The sequence below is a fragment of the Trichechus manatus genome, unplaced genomic scaffold (genome assembly GCF_000243295.1).
Source record: "Trichechus manatus latirostris isolate Lorelei unplaced genomic scaffold, TriManLat1.0 scaffold00050, whole genome shotgun sequence".
NCBI classification, from domain to species: Eukaryota; Metazoa; Chordata; class Mammalia; order Sirenia; family Trichechidae; genus Trichechus; species Trichechus manatus.
In genome coordinates this window covers 13413724-13437901 of record NW_004443986.1, presented here as the reverse complement: position 1 = coordinate 13437901, position 24178 = coordinate 13413724, and the positions used below count along the sequence as shown (strand labels likewise).

General features: G+C 36.4%; 1 protein-coding gene across 1 annotated transcript in view; it reads left to right on the top strand.

Moving 5' to 3' along the window:
• SKAP2 (src kinase associated phosphoprotein 2) overlaps positions 1–24178 on the top strand; it is a 181840-nt gene that overhangs the window by 146796 nt on the left and 10866 nt on the right. The window contains exons 10-11 of the mRNA XM_004377474.2: positions 14444–14524; positions 20032–20144. Of these exons, the coding sequence (XP_004377531.1) occupies positions 14444–14524; positions 20032–20144 (194 nt within the window). The remainder of the gene's footprint in view (positions 1–14443; positions 14525–20031; positions 20145–24178) is intronic.

The window sequence follows — 24178 nt, the reverse complement described above, 5'->3', positions numbered from 1 at the left end:
CTTTGCAAGTGAGAGGTTGACCTATCCCTTTAGGGAGCCAAAACTGACGAAGTATGTTGGGTTTTAAGCTCAAATTTTTATTCTTAAATATTTGAGTAATATCAGATACTATTAATATGAATACCAAGGCCATCATCAGATGAGTTTTGTATGCGTAACCTTCCAGTCTTCCTCCTGCAAGTTCGACCTTGCTTCTTTTGGCAGCCCCTTTCTATAGAAGGGAGCCCTGGTGGCACAGTGGTTAAGCACTCGGCTGCTAACAGAAAGGTCAGTGGTTTGAACCCACCAGTCGCTCCGAGGGAGACAGATGTGGCAATCTGCTTCCATGAAGATTACAGTCTTAGAACCCTATAGGGCAATTCTGCTCTGTCCTATAGGGTTGCTATGAGTCAAAATCGACTCAACAGCAACGGGTTTTTTTCCTATAGAAAGATCCTAATTCTAGAAGATCCTTCATTTTTCAGGCATTATAACATATTTTATTGTAAATTTGTCTGTACCATAAAATTGCTCCTGAGGATTGAAAACACCTTAAAAACATCATTCTGAAAGTCTGTGCACATCCCCTCATAGGTAAATGGAAATTTGTATTTTGAGAATGTTATTGTTTTGTATTATATAAAATGCTTTAATTTACTGCATTTTTCATCTGTTACCGCAGTCAAATCTGCTGAGAAGCTATAGCTGTCTTACTCAGGATTAATAAATCTTCTTAGCTCTTGGCTAGGACAGAAGCTGCTCTCGGCAGTGCTTGCTTCAGGTCTGTTTTTTCATCATATCCAGTCTCTGGGAGGGAGGTGGTGGGAGATGATTTTTTCCTTTTGCAAGCTGCCTTCCACAGGAAAGGAAGATGGTGAGGGCAAATGCCAAGCTTTTCACTTTCTGTGGCCATTACATTTCCAGCAGTGTACACTGTTTTCTAAGAGAGTTATTATTTTAGACAGAGTTAGCCAAGTTATTTTCTCATTGAAGTACGTTAAAAATAAATGTCAATATGACATCATGAATTTAACTATGAACATGTTATGGCAGTAGGTTAAAATGCTGTTTAAATAATTCACAAATAGCAGAGTCTTACCCAGAAAAGGAAGAAAAAACAGTGTTTCAGAACTTGGGCTCTGGAAGCAAACTGCCTGAGTTCAAATCCTGACGCTACTTCTTCTAGCTTCGTTACGTTGAGCAATTTACTTAAATGGCTCTTTGCCTCTGTTTCTTCATCGGTAAAATGGGAATAGTAACAGTATCTTCCTCATTAGATTTTGAGAATTGAATGAAATATACATGTGTAGTGCCTGACAAGTGCTTGGTACATAGATTATTATTATAATCCTCAGATTATTATAATCATTGTCATTAGTATAAATCTACTATGTGGTAGGCATTGTGTTTGCCCCTTTACCTCATTTTATCCTCACAATAGTTCTTTAAAGTATATTTTACATTACTTTTCCCTAGATGAGAAAATTGAGGTTCAGAGAGTTTAATTAACTTGTCTCTAAGTTTCTACAGTTAGTAACAGAGAGTGATATGAACTTCTGGAATACAAATTTTATTTGCATTCCTGTAGTTCCATTGTATCTTTTGGGAGTGTATATGAAATTAATTTCTCCTTTACTAATTCCATTATAATTAATTTTACTTATTATTGAGTGAGGTGTTCTTACATTTTGAAAACTTAAAAGGCAAATGGTATTTGAAGAGACAATGTTCTAATTAATTTACGTTCAAATAATTATAGAAAACTCAAAACAATTTGAAACCTTCTGTAAACGAAGAACTCAGAAGACGTGGCTATAGGTCAGTGGTTCTCAAAGTGCAGTCGTGGGACCAACATCATCAGCATCATATGGGAACTTGTTAGAAATGCAGATTCTTGGGCCCACCTCAGACCCACTGAATCAGAAACTCCTGGAGTGTGGCCCAGCAATCTGTGGTTTAAACAAGCCCTCTAGTGATCCTGATGTAAGTTCAAGTTTGAGGACCACAGCTGTAGGTCAACAAGGTGTCATGATGGTGTACAGGGATATTGAGATGGCTCATAAATATCTAGTCCCAAGCTGGAAATGACATATCACAGAAGGAGCATATGGTGGTAATAGAAAAATCCAAGCGGGCTGTTATTTGATGATGCCCTATAAATAGTGAATATTCTAATACTGTGTGTTTGATCCCTTCCATTATTTGGACTTAGGGTTTCTAAACAGATGATGGAGTCCCTAGGTAGTGCAAACCGTAAACGTGCTCGGCTGCTAACCCAAAGGATGGAGATTTGAGTACACCCAGAGGTGCCTTGAAAGAAAGGCCTGAAAAACATATGGAAAAAAATCTTATAAAGAAAAAAGCCATTTAAGACCTTATGGAGCACAGTTCTACTGTGACACGCATGGGGTCTCCATAGTTGGAATAGACTCAACAGCAACTTTTTTTTTTAAAGCAAGCAGTAGCTATTACTCTCAAGCACAGCCAACTGAGCACAAAGGACTGAGAGACAGAGAATGACTCTCTCCTGCCCTCAGCTTCTTACTGGCTAGGACACACAGAGCCAGGGATCAAGATGGCTAGTTTTTCCAGTATTCAGCAATTGAGAATCTTCAACTAAGAGGAGCTGACAGTAAGAATATGGAGAGGGAGAAAAAGCAATAAATAGTTATTAAGATAGCATTTTTTTTCCTATCAGATATAGTTTAAGTATGGAAGTAGTGTGTTAAAAAAATGAGCCAGACAGAAAGATATAGGAAATAAATAGGGGAACTGCTTCTGTATTCAGACTTACTTGGTGGAAAAATTAGACAAAAGAGTTGTCATCTTAGAATGCATGACAGCCAGTGAAGAAAAAACTCAGCATTAACCAGACATACTTGCCTAGATTTTAGGAAGGCAGATTTTGAAAAAGTCAGATAAAGAATAGGCGTGCATGTAGATATTAGAGAGAATTAATTATTTAAAAATGCTGTTTGGATTTCAATTGTAAATGATCTCAATGAGGAAAAAAGGTGTAGATAGACTAAAATATACCAATGTCCTTGTGCTGTGGATGCAACTTTTAAAGGGACATGTGTCAACAACTGAAATGGCCATATAACAAAGAACATATGAAAATAGCTGAAGTTTGTAAATTGTACCAAGTACAACAGAAAATGTAAAGTTTCCGTGTGTTTTCAAAATTTATTAGGGGCAATAGTCCAGAGGAAGCAGAACTCAGTTTCTATTTTATTGGCTCCTTTTCTGTCAAGAATTTTCCTCCAACTGATAAGGCTAGTAAGAGATAATAGAAGCCCAGGTTGGGCAAAGAGATCCTAATTTAACACGTAGTTAGTAAAATTTCATTTAGTATTCATTCAGCAAACATTTATGGAAAACATGTTTTGTTCCAACCCGTGTGTTAGGCTATGAGAATATAAAATGGCCTTGGGGAGCTCACACCTAGAGGAAAAGTAGACTAGTAGACAAACGTTTAGAGTACTCTACAGGAGGAACAATAATGGACGCCTGTACCAAGGACTGTGAGAGCATAGGTGGAAGAGTAGTCAGCTGTCTAGAGGGGTTAGGGAAAAGCTTCCTCAACTGGGGGACATTTGAGCTTAGTCTTGAAGGATAAGTAGGAATTAACGTGTGTCTTCTGGCCCAGATAAAACTACATTACAGGACTAAGAGAACTTGCAAATGAAGTCATTGCACTATTGTCCCTGATTTTGAGGGAAACATGAAAGATGAGAGAGATGTTAAAAGTATAGAGTCCAACAATTTAAATATGAACTTTTCAAAAAGAGTAGAAAGTTACAGTATCTTAAGTTGGGTTCCCTGAAATAGATTCTAAGATAATTGCTCATGGAAGGTTTATTGTTGAGTGATCTTAAGAGATTGTGCGAAAGCGAGGAAGGCAGGGTTGGGCAGGAGCAGAAGCTGACCCACAATGCAACTGTGACTGAGACCTCAGCTGAACTTTCAGGAAACTCTGGGACTGGGATGACTCTTCAGGTTGTGCCAAATTGAGGCAAAGGGGACTGTCTTTGTATCCCCACATCAGCTAGTCAGTGGCTCCAGGCTATCCTCTGGGAGGGGTGTAGCCTTGAGTGAGACAGTTACCTGAAGCTGAGGGCAATTCCTAGCAAGGGACACAGCTATGGAGCCACAGCAGCCTGTCGTTCCAGCAGTTGGAGGATGTCTGTGTTGGCCCTGAAGAGGGCGTGAGGGAGGAGCACCACATTATCTACTAGGGGTGGATTCTGCAAATTCTAGATTGGGGACTTCGAAGTCGATTCCAATGAAGCTACTAAAACAAGTTCTAGAAGATGAAACACTGATCACTAGAACCCAGCATGGGTTCAAGAAAATGACAGACATACTGGGCTTCAGCAAGGCATTTGGTCAGGATTCTCATAAATCTTTATAGACGTAAAGACCGTGGAATAACTAACTCTACAGCTGTGCCAAAAGGGTGTTGATGAATTGATTTTGTGACTGCTTCAGGACTTTATTCTCAATCTTGTCAAATGCAACACTTTTATCAGTGCCTTGGATGAAGCAGTACAGGATATGCTCTCAGTAGACCAAAAGCATGGGTTAAATCTAACAAGATGAAGCACAATAGATAGGATGTCACACTTGCTCCAAAAATCTAGTTGCACAAGTGCAAGAAAGGAAAGACTTGGCTTGGCAGCAAATGGGAAAAGCAGGTAGGGATTTGGGTCAGCAACTCAGTATGAGTTGTCAGTGTAACAGGATTGACTCCTGAGATTGTGTGCTTTGGGAATATAAAATAATTACCAAATAGTGTTCTGGGTTAGCAGGATAGCGATTTTTTTATATGGTGGATCAGCAATGTTTAGATATTTAGCTAAAACAATTCTAGAAGGTACTGGGCAGCCATTCTCAAACCTTGTGGTTTCAGGAGACTTATTATACTCTGAAAAATCATTGAGGACTCCCAAAATCTTCTGTTTATGTGGGTTGTATCTAGCAATATTTACTGAATTAGAAATTAAAGACATTTTAAAATGTTTATTAATGAATTTAAACATCAAAAGGATACAGCTATTACCTGTGAATGTAAATAACCTATTTTTAGGAAAAATAATTATATTTTCCAAAAAAAATTTAGTGAGACGAGTGTCATTGTTTTACATTTTGCAGAGCTCTTGAATGTCTGTCTTAATAAAAAAAAATTAGATTCTCACATCTTCTGCATTCAATTTGTTGTGACATGCTGTTTTAGTTTAAGTACAGTCAGCATGTGAAGAAAATCCAGCCTTCCTATGTAGTCGGAAGAAGGAGATATTTAATAGCCCTTGCAGGTAATTGTAGATATTATTCTTTGGTCTGTGCCTGAACTTAAGCAGTGGCGGTTTAAGATGAGTGGTTGTGTAGAATCTTTAACCATAGCAATGAAGTTTTCATACTCTGTTGTTTCATATTGTCTTGGCACTTTGAATGGATCTTTTACCCATGCATGATTTTATAAAATCATGCAGCATTGGTCAGTTGGAAAATACTGGTTTACTGAATTATGCAGAACTTCCAAATATTGACATATTTCATTATACAATACAAAAAAACAAAAAACGCATTCGTTAATATACCACCGGTCTCTTTAGAAAAGCCTTTGAATATTGGGGAGCTGTCACATAGTGGCAGATTCATTTCTAAAATTCTAATTTTTGCTTGAAAGCTCATATTTTATCATTGGCAATAAATACTGTCAGTTGTTTTCCTTGAAGTAACAAGCTTATTTTGTTCATTTTTTGAGAAAATGTCTGCCAGATTCCCAAGTCTGAATAACCATAGTTTCTCTGTCAGTCATTCTTCCAAGTGAAAATGGTGTTCCATGAAAAAATGCAGCTAATTCCGCTCACCGTTCAAACTCTTGCCCATCTGGAGATGGAGCAGTAGAGTTTAATGTGTTCTTCTGAATTTGTGACACAGAATATTAAAAAAAAATGTACTCAAGGGTTAATTTTAAGTGAAAAGAATAATTAATTTTTACTGCTTCATCAAGGAAATTCTTAAGTGAAAGTGGCTTTTTTCTTTTTTTTTTAATGCTAGTCTATGGCAGTGAAAAATACAATGACAGTTTGGTTCTGCTGCCTTGATTTGTGCTAAGATATCAGCAGTTTTACCCATCATTGCTTTGCACCATCAGTGCAAATGTTAACACAGTGAAAAAGGTAAATAATGTCTTAGTATTATGAAAATAGTTTTAACCCCACAGACACCCTCCTCCATCCGCCCCTCCCAAAAGGGTCTTGGAAAGCACTGCTGGTGCAAGGAATTTGGAACCAAGTGAATCTGATGGGGGTGATGGTTTCTCTTACGGGACTGTGCTTTTTCTTTCTTGGTTTCTTGAAAATAAGGTTAAGGTACCATGTGTGTAGTGAGAAAGAGCATGTTTACATAGACAAATGGAGGCAATAGAGCCAAAGCCTTAACAAATAAGTTCTGCCTGTAAGTGTCTGCCTTTTTACTAAGGTTATAGTAGACAGTTGTAGATCCTTATAAAGCAACCACAGTACAATAAAATAATCTTTGCACTAACCTATTTATCATTAGATTTTTTTTTTACAAAATAAAATTAAAAACAAAAAAATCTAGGTTGAGATGAAGTATTTTACTTTCTAAAAAGGAATTCAAAACAGTTTGTAATGAAACCTATATATACATTTAAAAAAAAAAAAACCTTTTGCTGTTGAGTCGATTCCAACTCATAGCGACTGTATAGGACAGAGTAGAACTATCCGATAGGGTTTCTAAGGGAACAGCTGGTAGACTCGAACTGCTGACTTTTTGGTTAGTAGCTGTAGCTCTTAACCACTGCACCACCAGGGTGCCTATATACGTTTAGGGTATTAAGAATAAAGAGAAACAAGAAACTGAATAAAGGTAGCCTAGAAGGATACATGGAGCCCTGGTGATGCAGTAGTTAAGGATACATATCAAGGTGTTAATAGTGATTATCTCTAGGTTATGGATAATTAAAAGATTTTCTTTCTTTTTATTTGCTTATTTTCAGCAGTGAAGATATATTTTATAATAAGAATAATAAGAAAAAAGGGTTAATTTATTTTTTTAATAGAACATATATGTAGCAAACTATAATTTTACTAGAAATTCAAAGTCAGGTCCCAAAACCAAACCAAACCAGTTGCTGTGGAATTGATTCTGACTCATGATGACCCCATGTATGTCATAGTAGAATAGTGCTCCGCAGGGATTACTATTACTATAACTGAAAGACAACTGAATTCTAACTTTCCTGGGATAAAAGAATTTAAGTGTTGCAGAATATATGTTTTAAATTTTAGTTAAAAAAACTAAGAACTTGGGGTTTCTAGAATAACTAGAAGAATTTTATATTGTAACATACAGTGAATAATATACTGGGACAGAAGGAGCCATATTTCATAATTTTCCCATTTCTGGTGCTCTTTAGGAGTAAGATGGTTTTCAGACTGACAGTGGCTTCTGATCGACGGAATACTGGCCAGTTAAAATCTTATTTTGAACCTGTGTGCTGTCCTTGTCTACCATAATTGCCTATAGATTATCAAGTCTAAGTAAGACTGCTCCTGAAATGGAGAAATGCATCTAGAGTAGCAGTTAACTTTTTCCAAACTGTCCACAGTGCATGCTGATGAAAGGCAGTGCAGGAGGAAAGGGCCCTTGCCCAGGTGGTGAGTTGTATGACCTTGACCCAGTCGTTGCACATCACCTGTTATGTAATAAAGAACTTGAACTAGATTATCTCTGAGGTTTCTTTCTAAGATTTTTTTTCTGATTCTGTTGAATGAGAGCTTTACTTGAGTTTGAGTTTTTTCCCAATATCCCAACCATGATGTTGACAAATTTAATGTTTGTGTGAAAGGTCATTATTTTTGCATTTTTAGATTTGTGTTAAATAATTAATTTCAGTATTATGGTGCAGAAACTTAACTATAGTGTAATGACATTTCCTTTTTCTTTTGAAGCGAAGTAATGAGATTTTCACATTAATGTCTATGAATAGAATGCTAACGTTGAAAGATTGTATGATTGAACAACGGTAGCTTAAAATTGTTGCTTTTTCTATAATATTAACCTTCCGGGTTGCTAAAATAATAAGTAGTTGCAAAACACCTGGCTTCTAAGGTAGTAAACTTGATTCTGCATAGGAATTGTGCATTTTTTTCTCCTGAGAAATCTGGTTATCGCATTGCCCTCCCCAAATCCTTGTTAAAAGTGCTAGGGGATAGAGATTATTCTTCCTGCTTTACAAAGATGGCACTGAGAATTATAGATAGTATCAAGGTTACACAAGTAACTTGAACTGTAACAACAGCCCCAGTTTGCCTAGTTTCCAGGAAATAAAACATGACTAAATATGCTACTTAAGACATCTTTATCCTCGGGTTCATTTTGACATTCGTATAAATGCTAAAAGACACAAACTTCTGTAAAAACAAGAAAACATCTTTTATTGTGTAAGATATATCAGCCTGTTCAGTAGATAGAAAATCCTTTAGAAGCATCATATTTTAATTTACCAGCAGTCTTGGGTTTATAGGCCCTTAAGGTACTCACTTTCCCTCATTGTCCTGAGTTGGAATCTCCTTGCCTATACCCCTTGACTCTCTCTTCAGCTCTTCCAACCCTTCTGCCACCTTTGTCGTTTGCCCCAGGTCTTGGGAGAGAAGAGAGGGCAAAGTGCCATTTGTGTAAATCCTTTTAGCGTTTTTTCCTTATATTACATTGTACAGCTAGGGCTAGCCGGAAGTGTCTTAAGTTCCTCTGTCTTTTCCCTACTCAGGACCATCTTGCTTGCAACACCCTTGATGCTGATGCCTTGATGAAATGTGCAGGATAGCTTATTGCTCTGAAATGTAGGTGAATCTTCTTTCAGATCTTTGTGGTAGAAAGACTCACCTTTACCATCTACAGTTAAACTTGTGTTCCTTACTGAAATCAAGTGAGAAGGAAAAGAAGCTAGTTGGCCTAGAAAGAAATAAGTTTCTCAATTATTAGTTGCATTAGAAACTTTTACTAAGTATCAAATACTGTATGCTGGCTTCAGGGGCAAGTGAGTATGTGAAAATGTTTTCCAAGTCTCCAGCCAGCCAATATTCAAATGAAATTTTCGAAAACAATCTATAAATTGTTTGGTAGTATGGCTTGGTAGTTAAGAGCATGGGCTTTAGTGTCACAGATCTAAATCCCAGCTCTTGTGCGAGCTGGATGTGTGAATTTGGACAAGTTATTCAAGCTCTGTAAATTTCATTTTTGTATCCATAAAATGTTGATGATAATAAGCACCTATTATTACCTCACAGAATTGTTATGAGATTCTATTATATAATTGGTATAAATGCATATAGTATGAACATTTAAGCAATACCTATTAACTTTTCTTGAGACAAATGTATAGTCACATCATCAAATGAAATCTGGGTAGGTAGAGATCTAAGCCCAAGCTTTGTTTTAGAGCATAACTTTTGTGGCTGTGTTTTATGTCTTTGAAAATACATTGTAATTCAGTAAAGCTGTTTTCTGAAGGTGTTTAGTGAGAAAGGTAATCATTTTGTGAGTCAAATATTTTCTTATGTTGTCTTTCTCTTATCTCTGGAAGAGATGACAAAATCAGTCCTCAGCCCTGATGTGAACATCATACAGGCTGCCGTGGTGCTAACAAATTGTCTTAAGCCTTTTTCAGGCAGTGTCAGCTAAATGTGTCATTTGCTTATCACTTTTCTGTTTGGTTATTTATCCTAAAAAATAAGAATGTTAGTAAGCTACAAATAGCCATTTTGTAAAAACTGCAGAGCGAGTCAGATTTGTGGTCTTTATTAAGGTAATAGTGCATCCGTTATAGAACTAGATCAATTTGTAAATTAAGTTGATTAATCTAAAAGGAAAAAAAAGCCTTGACTTATCCCACAGTAAGCATTTCCTCAAATGGTAGTCATCCTAAAAAGATTTGGGAAGACTCAGTTCTCTGCTATTTTTCCTTTCTTTCCTCAACTCAGGAAAAAGGCCAAATAGCTACTAAAAAGATGGGAGGAGGGGCGCATGCTTTTGCATTCCATAAGGTCTGATTGCTCCTGGAAGTTTCATGTTTTAGAAAATATTTTTGACAGGGTTTAATGTTAAAGCCTTTTGATTACTATCATTACCTTTCTACTACTCATTGATTGTTCAGTAAACGGGAAACTGTGTTTGAATTATCTTCTGCAGTTAGTTCATTGCACCGTTGTTTTCATCTTGTCTGATCAAAATATCTCCTGATGATTCTTCTATCAATGTGTGATTGGAATAATAACTTCACATGTTGAAGAGTTTTGTGCTGCAGCTGAGAGGCATGTAAATACAAGCTGCTTATTTGCAAGAAGCTTCCAGATTTGCAGTATGATTGCTATGGAAACCACATAATGAAAACCTTATAGCCATCTGTGTGGTTTGATGGATTTTCCTGCATAGCTGAGCTGTTTTTGTTTACTGTTATTAAAATGTTGAATAGACTATATTGAGCTACAAACATTGAGTACTTGAGGTATTAATTAGTATTACATAATGACATTGTGCCTCAACACCAAAATAAAATGCTTAATAATAATCCTCAATAAAATACCATGTGAGTGTGTATATCTGTATTATATTGTGAAGGCTCTCATTGCCTAGAATTTTGGTCACTTGTCTTTACATATTTTTTTCTTACATATTTGTTTGAGTAGTGTGAAGAGGTTTATTCTGTTAATAAATGACTATATTAGGATTTTTTTTCATGAGTTTTGAATCTATTTGTTCACTCAATATTTGTTGAACATCTGCCTTGGGCCAGGTTCTATTCAAGGTTCAGTTTGAGTGTTTTTCCCCTAAGACTTAAAAAAAAGACGAAACTACTGAATTTGATTTTATTATCTTTTCTATGGATGATGTTTGTATTCTTAGCCCAAGATAAAATGAGTTGTTTAAATATTGTTAAGAAAAATTGATGTATGAAATATGTAAGGCTTTGACCTAAAAATAATCAGTACTGGGGTTGAAAGGGAGAAAGGAAGTGTTTTTAATGAACGTCCCAGCCTCTAAAATACTGCTTTAAGTATCTCACATGGATTTCAATTTGGATACTTCACAGTATATATTGATACTTAAGTAAATATATTTTTATACCATTATTCTGTTGATTTAAGAATAAATTCTTTTAGCATAAAGCTCTCTGACACCCCTATACAGTCCCCAGCACACATTATAAGTTCTTAAATTTTAATAAAATAAAAATAAATTCGTAGTAAATGAATTCCTCTAAATACATTGTTAACTTTGCCGAAGATCAGAATTTTCCCATTTAATTATCTGAATCAGTTTTTTATGATACCTTGAGGCTGACATTGCAAGTCTAAATCCCACTGTACCTTCTTGTTGTTGCTGTTAGGTGCCGTCAAGTCAGTTCTGACGCATAGCGACCCTACATACAACAGAACGAAACACTGCCCGGTCCTGCGCCATCCTCATAATCATTTTGCTTGAGCTCGTTGTTGCAGCCACTGTGTCAATCAATCTCATTGAGGGTCTTCCTCTTTTTTGCTGACCCTCTCATTTACCAAGCATGATGTCGTTTCATAGAACTCAGCCTAATACACATAAAGTGCCAAATATTTTCAGCCAATCCTTATATTAGAGCTTTTATTTTGTTTGAATTGAGTTACAAAAATTCAAAACAGTCATCATTGTCTTGTAAGGATGGCAACTCTCAAACTTGATTTTAAATGCTGATTTTGATTAATCACCATTTTGCATAAGACTTTGAAATTTATATCTGTGGACCTGACCTCTCCACCAAACTCTGTTACCCCTTTCCGGTTGCCTCTGGACATTGCCTCTGGGTTGCCCCACCAGCACCTTAAATTCCTCATGTTGAAGCGCAGCTGTTTGTGTTCCCCCAGCAAAAGAGTTTATCCTGGCTATCCTATCTCAGTTAACTAAGCTCAAAATCCTTGGTTATTCTTTTTTTTTTTTTTTTTTTAATTCTCGTCATCCCTCCACATCCAGTCAGTCACAAAGCCACAAAGCTTATTGAGTCTACTTCCCTTTTCCTCTCATATCCATCTCCTTCCCATTTTCTGTATCCCTTCAGTTTAGGACTTCCTTCCCCTTTGCTAGACTTGTAGTATTCTTTATTCCCCGGGTCCCTGCTCCAAGTTTATCTTGGACAGTAGGATCAGATTACTGTTCCTCATAGTTTCATTCATGCTCTTTCCTGCTTAAAAGCCTTCTGGGGCTCTTATTACCCACCAAATAAAGTCTAAAATCCATAGCAGACTGTTCATGGCCCATCAACAATTGGCCCAAACTACTAGCATTATCTCCCATCTTACTCTTCCTCTGTAAGTACCACATTCTGTAGTCAAAATGAATCTGATTGTGCTGCCTTCTTTTGTTCATGCCTTTCTCTCTGTCTGGAGATACCCTCCTTCCCATCTCTCCTCATTCAGATTCTCTCCATCCTTCAAAGCCTCCATGGTATTTATTCCCCAGTGTCTTCAGTACTTTCCTCACTTGTCAGGTTTATGCCCCTTATCCCATTTTCCTTAGATCCTGTCAACTTCCTGAGGGCAGAAGCTCCCTATTATAATTGCCTCCCTGGTAGATCCTCTCTCTTACATATAGTTAATACTCAATGAAGATTTATTGATGGAGTTATTTAATAGTCATAATGACATGTATATAGTTTTGAAATATTTTCTTCAAAGTTTTAGGTATTTCTTGAAATTACTATTCTTTTTGAACCCAATTATTCTTTGGCAGGCCATTTTCTTTCTTTGTCCTGCGTTAGGTACTTCTAAATTGTATATAAATCCTTAGCTGGGGAAAGTAGTAATGTAATACATGTTTCTTTGATGTTAAAGAATTAAATAGTGTAGTGACACTTCTTAAAACTATTCTCTTTTAATCTTACCATATCTCTTCCTATAACTTGGAAAAGGAATGTGATGGAAGAGTATGAAAAGAATATAGAAAAAACACTGAATATATATAGGATAAAATACATGGACTTTGTAATCAGAAACCCAAGTTTGAATAATAACACTTTAAAAGTTATCTCACCTTTTTGAGTTTCAATTTACTTATTTGTAAAGTGAGGATTTAAAAATTATCAGTGAAATGTTAACATTCACCATAGTGCATGACACATGGTAAGTCGTCAGTGTAATTTCTGGGGAATTACCTTGAAGGACGAGGATCCTCTTAGTATCCTGTGAAAATCAAATGAGAAAACATAAGTATCTGATACTCAAGGAATAACTTATTGTTGTTAGGTGCCATCGAGTCGGTTCCAACTCATAGTGACCGTGTGTACAACAGAACGAAACACTGCCCAGTCCTATGCCATCCTCACAGTCGTTGTTATGCTCGAGCCCATTGCTGCAGCCACTGTCAGTCCATCTTGTTGAGGGCCTTCCTCTTTTTCAGTGACCCTCTACTTTACCAAGCATGATGTCCTTCTCCAGGGATTGGTCCCTCCTGATAACATGTTCAAAGTATGTGAGACCTAGTCTTGCCATCCTTGCTTCTAAGGAGCATTCTTGCTATACTTCTTTCAAGACAGATTAGTTCATTCTTTTGGCAGTCCAGGGTATATTCAATATTCTTTGCCAACACCGTAATTCAAAGGCATCAATTCTTCTTTGGTCTTCTTTATTCATTTTCCAGCTTTCACATGCATTTGAGGCAATTGAAACACCATGGCTCGGGTCAGGTGCACCTTAATCTTCAAGGTGACATCTTTGGTTTTTAACACTTTAAAGAGGTCTTTATAGAGGTCTTTTGCAGCAGATTTGCCAAATACAGGGCATCGTTTGATTCCTTGACTGCTGCTTCCGTGGACATCGATTGTGGTTCCAAGTAAAATGAAATCCTTGACAATTTCAATCTTTTCTCCTTTTATCATGATGTTGCTTATTGGGTCAGTTGTGAGGATTTTTGTTTTCTTTATATTGAGATGTAATCCATATTGAAGGCTGTGGTCTTTGATCTTCATCAGTAAGTGCTTCAACAACACCACCGCCACCACCAACATACATTCATTTTCTCTTTGTAAATATTTTAGAGACCATGATTTTATCTGTAGTGCTCCTGCCAGAGTATCACGCAGTGTATCAGTATAATGTGGGATGTCAGGGCAAGGGTTTACTGGATTTAAGGTTATTCCAAATGAATTTTAAAACAAAATCTGCAGAGCGTTAGTACATATCTTAAACTTTATGTAGCCAACTGGTCAGGTTGCTATTTGGAAATAGCAAGAGGTTTACTTGCTGAAGCTTAGAAGACTGAAGAATACAATGTGGATTAGCTTTATTGTTTGACAAGTGATATTTGTGTGTTATAAGCTTTTAGTTTTGCTTATGAAATGGAGTAATACTATGTTGCTGTCCCTGAAGAAACCATTCAGTGTGTCATTTATTTTGTTTATTTGCAGAAGAGGAAGAAGACAATGCTTCAGTGAAAATGGAAGAACAAAAGAGGAAGATGAGTCATGACAGTGTTTCTCATATCCCCGGTAATGAATTGTATAGCGTCCTGGTAAAGCTTATTTTGGTTTTGATCACTTTCATTTTAGTCAGTTTCTTCTAGCTGCCCTAAAGACATTTGCACAGCTCCCCGAAGTTGGCTTGTTCAGTCTGGATATCCTATGGCTGATAAGCTGCTTAGTCCCATTTAGGATGCATGAAAACCACTTGAGAAGGATTTATAAAGTAAGCCAATTTATACAAGGTATTCCTTCCTGAATTACTTCGTAATGACTCAATTAGCTTTCATTTCTGCACAAAGGAGATTTAGTTGCATAAATTAGCTTATCATCATTGAGGAAGTGTCACTGCTGAAGGACAGTTTATAGATACAACATGCAGTTGCTGTCAAACCTATAAGAATGTAATATAGACATCTGTGTATACTTTGTGCTTGAGCAGAACAGACTTCTGCCATTCAGAGACTAACAGGGGACAACAAGTTGCCCAGGGGACTGGCAATGTAGACATCTCTGAAAAGGTCAACTTGACACAGGCTCTGACAATCGACCCACAGCTCTGTCTTCTTTGATAAAAATCAGATAAACTTAAGACCGCTAATTGATCTGCAGCCTGTTTAAATGTTGGCCATGCATATCTTCATTGCATATGATTAACAGAGAAAGCAAATGAATTGGGTAAGAAATGCCAGAGTCCAGTGACAGCAGCTTAAAAATTGGAAAAGGACACTGGTGGCCTAGAAGTCTAGGAAGGATATTCCCCTTATCCATTTCCACTTGGCACATGGCCCCAAGTACTAATTATGAGTGAGACTGGAAAAATAACTGCACGCGCTATATGAAATCACACGATATGGGCAACTTTTCTTGCTGGTTGTTATTTCCAAATAGCAGGAGATAAACCATATCTGTAGTGCAAGCGTGAGGTTAGTTTTGATAAACCAGCAATTATTTTACATGGAAGAAAAGGACTGCCTTCTTATCAGTACTTTACACCTCTTCATAGCCACATGTCAGCTGGGGCAAGGTCTGCCATATCATCCCTGTGTCCTGTAAGGGATTGTAGTCGGGGTCACCTTCCCCTCTCTCATATATCCATACATCACTCTTTCAAGCTGTCAGAGGCAGGGTGGACAAGAAGCGTGTGTTCAGGAAGTAGCTTTCCAGAGTCCTTCCTACTGTGACATGTGGAAAGGAAACAGAGGGCTGATTTCCGGACCTGGGCAGGAAAGCGGGAGCAGGTTGCTGTAAAGGGTTTTGGTTTGCTTTTCTTAGAAAGGAAGCAAGGACAAAGTCATTAATGTTAGCACTCCAGTCCTATAAAATGCAGCTATAAAACATAGGCCTTTCTGAAACCTTGAGGACTATGTTCAATAGTAACTTAAGTATATATGTTTTGCGTTATGTATTATAAAGCTTTTGCCAAGAGCATATAGTTGTTCTTTTTTTTTTTTAATTTCAGTTCAGGTGTAGAGGTAGACACGTAGTAGATATTCATTCCACGGTTACAAATATTTTGGCTTCAAGCAATTGTATTTTTCAGAAACCCTTTTAAAGTAACCATCTCCCAGATTTTTGCCTTTGAGGGTAGGGGAGAAAATCAGTTTCTCCTTGAAAGAATGCAATAAGTAGAACTAGTTTTTCATGGACTAGCTGTAAAGCACTACACTGCAATAGTTCTTATCTTTAGTGACATGAAATTCTTTTCAAGCAACAGTTTTAATGCTTTTGCATAGCAGTGACCTTTGATCTTCCTCAGGCTGTCAAAAATGTAACACTAGAAGTTTGTTTGCCATGTAGGGCAGTGAGTTGGCAAGGGTATTACAACCTTGCTGAGCATCACATGACGTGAACTTCTAACCTTACTCAAGAATGTTATGTATTTTTCACATTGACTAATTTTACTAAAAAAAAAAAAGCAGACTGCTCTGATGTAAAATACTTTAACAAAAACAGAATTAAAGTTAATCTTATGTTCATTGCAAGTTCATTCATTTCATTGATGTTTAAGCCTACGTGCCTTGCGTATATATATATAAAGATTCTATTTGACTTTTTGGAACGTTGTAGACTATGCTTACCTTCCTAAAATAGTATTTAAAACTTGTAACAGGGAGAGATTCTCCATTATTTTATCATATGTTTCATCCATTGTCATCATATTGTAAAAATCTCTTCATTTTTGCAACGTTTACACATTTAGTTTATACTTTCATAGCACTTCTGCATGTTCAGTGATCTGTTTTTGTAAGTTTTTAAAAGCAGGAGCAAGGGCATTGTTTAAATCCTTCACTGGCTGGCTAATTTACAATCCTTCCTCCTTCCCTCCCTCCCTTTCTTCCTTCCTTCCTTTTTTTTTTTTTTTTTGATCATTCACGCCTCTTAGAATAAGAAACATACGGTGATTTTTGTAATTTTGAAAAAAATAGATCGGAATATGGATAGAATAGGAAGGTTAATGCAGTAAAGACAACTGAACAGGCTTAATTTGTATTTTAGAATGTATGTTTGTTTGTGGTTTATGACATTGTGCTCCATTCCATATTTACTTTGTTTTAATACATAATCTCAAATGGATCATTTTTTATGACCAATGTTTACTTTTGTGACCCGACTATGCTTTTGAGGCTATGCTTACTTTATTAATTCTTTGTATATGTTTAGCCACACTTAAAAAAAAGAAAAAAAAAGTAAATCAGAGGAGCTTGCTGCTCACTAAGGAACAGGATAATTCCTAATTTTCATGTCCAGATTTCATATCAAGAATTTAAACATTGCTTTCCTGAGGAGACTACAGCTAATAAACACCTACTGTCAGGTTTTCTCCCTGGTTGTGATTCTTCTACTTTATAACTAGCATTGCATGCTGAAATAGGTCGAATAGTAAATTGTGTATACATGTAGCCATGTGAAATAAACTACTTATTATTCTTTAATAGAGCTCACATGTGGGACGTGGAAATGAGGTTGGTCTTTGGGTAACATCATCATCAAGATTATAGAGAGCAAAGTTGAAAATGCATCTTTTTCCCAGCACTGCCAAATCGTGAGCTCTGCTGCCTCTTTACAGCAGTGAGATTTAATGAAATGCTCATGATGCACATCTAGGGAGAGATGCATCTTGCACACGGTGGGGGTCTCCCTTCCTCTCATGTGCTCCTGTAACTCCCATTAGTGTTAATGGGAGTTTCACAAAGCGCATCAAGGGGAGGAGAGACCCCAAAGTGATAAGGATTATGCGTTAGAAATCACCATAGACTTTTCTTTTTCCTTCTTTCTGCTCTCTCCCTCTCTCCTCTCTTTTGAAAATTTATTGAGAGAAAAACTACTGTGAGAGAATCTGAAAAGGAAAGTGCAGCCCCGGCAGCTGGGGAAACCCTTGGGATGCCATAGCTAAGCCAAAATCTTTACGCTACTTTTTAGCCCAAGTTGTGTTTCTTCAACCTTTTTGGACCAAGCCTAAGGCTGAGCAGCATGGGGAACACATAGGACCTTTGACTGGGGAAACCAGCTGTTTAGATCTTTTACCTCCCGGCCAGTTACCCTTGGGGAGGGCCTTGCATGCGAAATGATGTCATCCTCTCTTTGCTCTAATTCCTTGACTTTTAAATTGACACTGATAGACTGCATGGGGTGCAACATTTGACCCATTTAGCAGTTGATTTAGTCTGACGAGAATGTTTCAACTTCTAAATCTCTATTTGTCTAAATAAGTGGTTTTTAAAAGAAATCAGTCACTTTATTATTAAGTAATTTTTTAAAAAATTGACAATGTTTAGAGTGATCTGGCCAGTCGGAGTGCCCTCTAGTGTCCATTTATGGAATTTACTTAATATATGCTTTTGATGGGGGGAAATGTAACGAAGGGTGGCCACAAGCATTGTTAGTTCTTGGTTGGGTTCCCAGGCTTGTATACATCCCTGCTGGTATCAGTGATGGCTACTCAAATGCTAGTGTGGAGAAGTCAGTAAGGTGTCTGTCTCTCGGTCTCTTCCTCCCTCTTTTCCTTTTTCCACCTAATTCCCCCTCCCTCCCTCTTTCCCTTTTTTTGGCTCTTAGAAAAACAAGAGGAAAAGAAATTAATAGAGGGTTTTGCTAAATTGTGTATTCTAGTCCTTGCATATTTTTTTAGAGTAGAATGGGGAAGTAGCATCCTACTTCCTAAATATTCAAACTTCATATTATTCAGATTCTCTTTTTTTGGCTTTTAAAAATATCTTAGCTATTAAAGAGAATTTTAAACATTTGTAATAAACTTAACACTTTGTATAAATTGCAAACTACGTATAATAAAACGAACACCCTAATGCCACACTCATATGGAGAGTTGTGTTGGAATTGCCAAGGACCCTGCTGTTTGAGAGCCGTATAACAACCAAGATGACAGCCCTGATCCGGCATGTGTCTCCACAGTTATCCCCTCAGAATTCAAAGATGACATTCCAATGATGGAAGTTGTCAGCACATGTATGTTCTGCCTGGTTAGCGAGTACACGGACATCTTATCGCTATCACTTGCATTCTTTTTGCGTTAACTCATCAAAACTCAATTATCATGAAATTAAAAACAGGAAACAGTGCTCAGTGTAACAAAAGCATCCAGTGTATTTAACTCTGTGCTGCGTTTCAGGAGACCCACATTGTATAAGTGACAAAGCATTTATTACCCGGTTTATTGTGGTATTACAGAGCAGAGAGCACTAAATAATCAATCAGTTAATGGTCTGTGTGGCAGGTTGAGCACATCACATCCATTGTGCTTATGCTGTTAGAAGGATGAGCTGATAACTCCAGTGTATGTTCCATGTTTATTCAGAGCCTAATTTCCTAAACTGGGGCTCACGAAAATAAGTTGAAAAATGCAGCTTCAGCATTGGTAATTTCAAAGTTTCTAAAATATTGTAGAAATAACGTCGAGAGGCTTTGAGTACAAAAGTCCCCGAAGAAAAGAGCTGGAGTTGTCCTTTATATTATTTCGGCTTTATCCTTTTTTTTTTTAAGCCAGCTTTTCGTTTTAGAAATTTTGTTTTTCCATTTTGTTTCCTAGTTTGGATTTACACTAGTACCTTAGCTCCTTTATTATTATTATTATTTTTATGAAGTGTCCCAAATTCTGTGAGATGCTTATTTCACAGTGTGTTCATTACATCTCTTGAATATTGCTTGTTATTATGCAGTGTGGCTGACTTACCTTCTTCAAAGCATGTTGTAAATGGGTTTAGGTTTGTGACATAAAATAAGTGGGAGGCAACTTCTAGATACTGGTTTGTTGAGAATACCTTGCAGTTACAGGTTTTAGATGAAAAGAAGAAAGGGAGAGAGAAAAAAACAGATCTTTTTGAAAATGGTATTGATTAGACAATAGTAAAAAGTAGGATTTTTGTGTGGGCATAATAAAATGTTCTTTGAGTCCGGACAGAATATTTTAGCCTATTTCCATGGTTTGGAGTGGTTCTTTGGTTTCTAATTGGTTCATTTTAAAACAAGGACCGATGACATGAAGGCTCTAACTCCTGCTTTCTCTTTCTTCTTCCTAGGAGATAAAAGCACTGATTATGCTAATTTTTACCAGGGTTTGTGGGACTGCACAGGGGCTCTTTCTGATGAGTTGACATTTAAACGTGGTGACGTGATTTACATTCTTAGCAAGGTAAGCAGATATCCCCAAATGACAACTATAAAGGGATAAATAAAAAGCTAGGTTTTTATGCATTTGGATTTCCAGCATTGGGGGAAAGATGCCCATTGGAATTCTCCTAGGTCCTTGTTAACAATTGGGAGTTCACAATAATTAATTATTTTGTCAAGTGAAATATAATCAAATTTCAGACACCATCAGATAACAGAATCCAACTTAACAGTGTTTACCTATCACTTCAGCCCTTGGCTCACGTCCACCGACTGCCTTCTCCAGAAACAATATACTTCTGTGAAAGTTAACATTGTAAGCTATTAGGTTATTTATTATGTTTTTCTTTCCTCTTCCTTTTTATTCTTCTGTGTGCTTATTCTGATTTTGTCTGCCATTCACTACTGGAAACACTGTGTTTATAGAACGAGTTTTTCATCTTTATGTAAATAAAGCGAGTGTTCCGACAATTTAAAAGCAATGCTTTTCTATTCAGACAGGTTTAGGTAATTTTTTAAAAGCTTAACATGCTATATTTATAAACAAATTGGAAAAGTAATTTGCTTTGCACTCATCTTTATATATTAAAAAGTTGTTGTCTCTGCCTCTTAAGATACTGGACTATTCGAAATCTTTCTGTCCTTAGATGTAAGAATCAAGTTTCTTATGTGAAATGACCATTACCGTAACATAGGGATAAAAAACCAATCTCCCTCTCTCTACTTTATGAGACTATTTTAGAAATGAAAGATATATGTAAAAAAAATTTTAATTAAGTATAAGAAGGGAAATGTTATATGAATTGTAAGTGTAGGAGTTTAATGTGGTTTCTTGATCAGAGAAATATTTTGGACTTTTCAGAGAGACAATGACTTGTTAGATACAGAAAAGAATTTGTAAACAAAGTCATTTATTGAATTTTAACACTGGATGACTGGTGCATAAAATCGTAACAGAGAATTATAGAAGGTTAGAGTTAAGGGTCTTAGCAATGGTTATCTATCCTCTGCTTTATGGATAAGGGAACTTGGACCCAGAAAGTGCCAAAGCAGTACTTGAAACAAGCATCTTGACTCCTAGACCAGTTCTTTTCCTTCTGTTTCCCTTATTCTGCTCGTATCTGTCTTCCTCTTTTCTTCTTGACTTGATTTATTAATTTGAAACATCATGACGTACCTACAATATGCCAGGGACCACTCTAGGTACCAGGAATCCAAAAGGAATAAGATATAAGCACGTTTAGATTCTTGAGGAAAAGATATTCAGTAAGTAAACATAGCTAACTGTGATAATTGTGACTGGAGGTGCAAAGCTAAGTCTTGTCACTTACCTCTCTCGGTTCTCTGCTCATTAGTATAATTTTTTTTGAAAGACACATTCAATTCTTGGAAGCTATAGATAGCCACATTACAACTATTAGATTAAGCCTACTATTGAGCATGTAATTGTCTTGAGTGAAAGCAACAGCTTTTTGAGTTAAGTACTTAATAGAGAAATCAAACTGATTCGTTTCAGTTCTTATCAAGAAACATTCTTGGAATCATGAAAGTATTTCCTCAAATTTACTTAGCTCACATTTTCTTTCATCGGTTTAGCTGTGATTGTGTATGAAATTAAAAGGTCGATTAGCTTTCACTTGGAATTTCAGAGTATAGGGATAAATGGCATATAGTCATTTATACTCCTTTTTCAGATATGGGACTTGCAAAGCCCATGTGGATCTATCTGTTCTTAAAACCTTCTTTACGAATCAGGTTTTCTTTGCCACTGAAAACCTTGTTGTAGTACCAGTCAACTGCCAGGATAGGCTGTGAATCAGCAACAATCCCATATGCATGTCTCATTTCTACCATCAACCATTGCTCAGAAAGTAATTCTTTGTTAACATGAAATTAAATATATAATCATAGATGGGTATCATACTTCTAGGATTCCAGGGAGGTAATTCCTGTTCTCCCAAACCTGTTTTGTGGAGATTATAGTTTTATTTGAGAAGTTTGATCATAGACCTAAGGTTAGTGGTGGTCAGGTTCATGGAAAGCATATACTACCATCTGAACTTTCTAAATGCTATGATTTGAGACAGACCTGACCAAAAGTACTTCTTGTGTCAGCCTTTCACAAGCCATGAAGTTCCACCATCAGCATCAGTTCATAAGAGACCTTCTAGAAATGTGTATTTTAGCTGGGGCTCATTTTTGTTTTCTAGAAGAGACAGGACATTGTTAGCACGTTATTACTATTGGATGAAGTTATCAAATACCCGCAGTTAACCAGCTGTGGACCTAGAAGAATAGGGCATCAAACAGATACATCTTGGTGAAAGTGAAAAGAAAGGACACTTGAGAACACATCATAGCTCTCCCTCGATGGGAACTGGACAAGTCTGGGCCACTGATGGGCATTTTGGCTGTTGATTTTCAGGTTGTTTGGGGGTTGGGTTATAAGACTCTTAACTTCCCTGCCTTGCTTTGGGCAAGTTGAGATAGGAATCTCTGGAGACTCTCTAATAATCATTTATTGGCTTGGCTTTCCAGTTTCATCAAAATTTTGGCAAATACAGGCTATAAGCTAATACCATAAATTTGGTTAATATATGAATGATGGCTGTAATTTTGAATGCTTGATACCATTATAAATTCAGAACTCAAAGCTCTTAGTAGAAGACAGCAATAAATTGCTCAAAAGGACTTGTTTTAAGGTCAAGGTAGAGCTGTTATTAAATGCTGGTAGATTTTTTTTAAAGTACAATTGGTATAGAAATTGTGAGAGTTGTTATGTACCTAGAAATATGTTTAATCTTTCTTAGAGTTATTTAGATTTCCTGGTAATGGAATGAAATTTTACCATTTTAATTTATTTTTTTACACCATCTAGTGGCTCAGAATGAGTGGTGCAGGTAATTGCAGCTAATGTGCACAATCAAAATGGTGTCATAAATTCAACTTTAAATCTAGCTATGAGTTCCTATCTCATGTCAATAAAGTATTAGCATTAATCATGAAAAATTTTGTTCATCATTCTGATTTAAATGTAAAAATTGTATATCTAAGGAAGAATACACTTTAAGGAGTCTAATACAGTATTAGTGGAGACAAAGTGTACTTTGTAAAGAAATTAATTTCAGGACTTTCCTAATAAAACAATTTAAAAGATTTTAAAGAAGCCACTTTCTAGTAATTAACTGATCAGTAATTTGAAATATTAAATTAACACTGATTTTACTTTCTAGAAGATTGTCAGTTCTGAAAATACTCTGTAAAAAAGGCAACACAGAATAGTTTAAAAAAAGATGCATTCTTTTAATGTAAATAAACATTTAGACAAGTAAATAAAATGACATGCATTATAATAGTGTTTTAATTTTATAAATGTAATGGCAGAAAAAAATTTAATAAGTCTGAGGATTAGGCTGTCTTCATTAAAATTTGCTATAGAAATATGGTTTTATTTTAAAATTCAGCCTTTTTTTTTTTATTTTGCGAGGAAGCCTTGACGCTGAGGTGTTAGCTGTGCTTAATCAGCCTGGGGGTGATTTATTTATATTAGGCCTCTTTTGAGAGTTATACAAATCCTAGCCTTTTTTTTTTTTTCCCTTAAAGTAAAAAGTCAAATGTTGCAATAAAGAAGGAGGAGTAGGCAGATACGCTGTCCTTCCCTCTTCCCTTTTTAACATTTTCCGATTAGCGGCAATCATGTGGCCCCGGCTGAGCTGGCCCCTCCTTCCAAGTGTCCAGCATTTTCTCAGTTTTAACCTTTGAACCTCACTAATAATAAATCTAGATACTGCTTTGCCTAAAAAGGCAAGCCAGTGACTTTGCATACAGGTTTTGGTTTTTGGTTTTTTTTCTCCATACTGGGTTCCTGCTGTTTTTTATGTATTAAACTAAAATACTTGATATACTTCAAGTGTTCAGTGGTGATTTAGAAAACTTTTTTTTTCTCCTAAAAAAATGGAGCACATTTACAGAGACAGATGTAATGTGGAATTTATGATTTTACTGGCAGCTGCATTGTTAGTGAATTAACTCTGAAACACAAGACTTGGTTTCAGA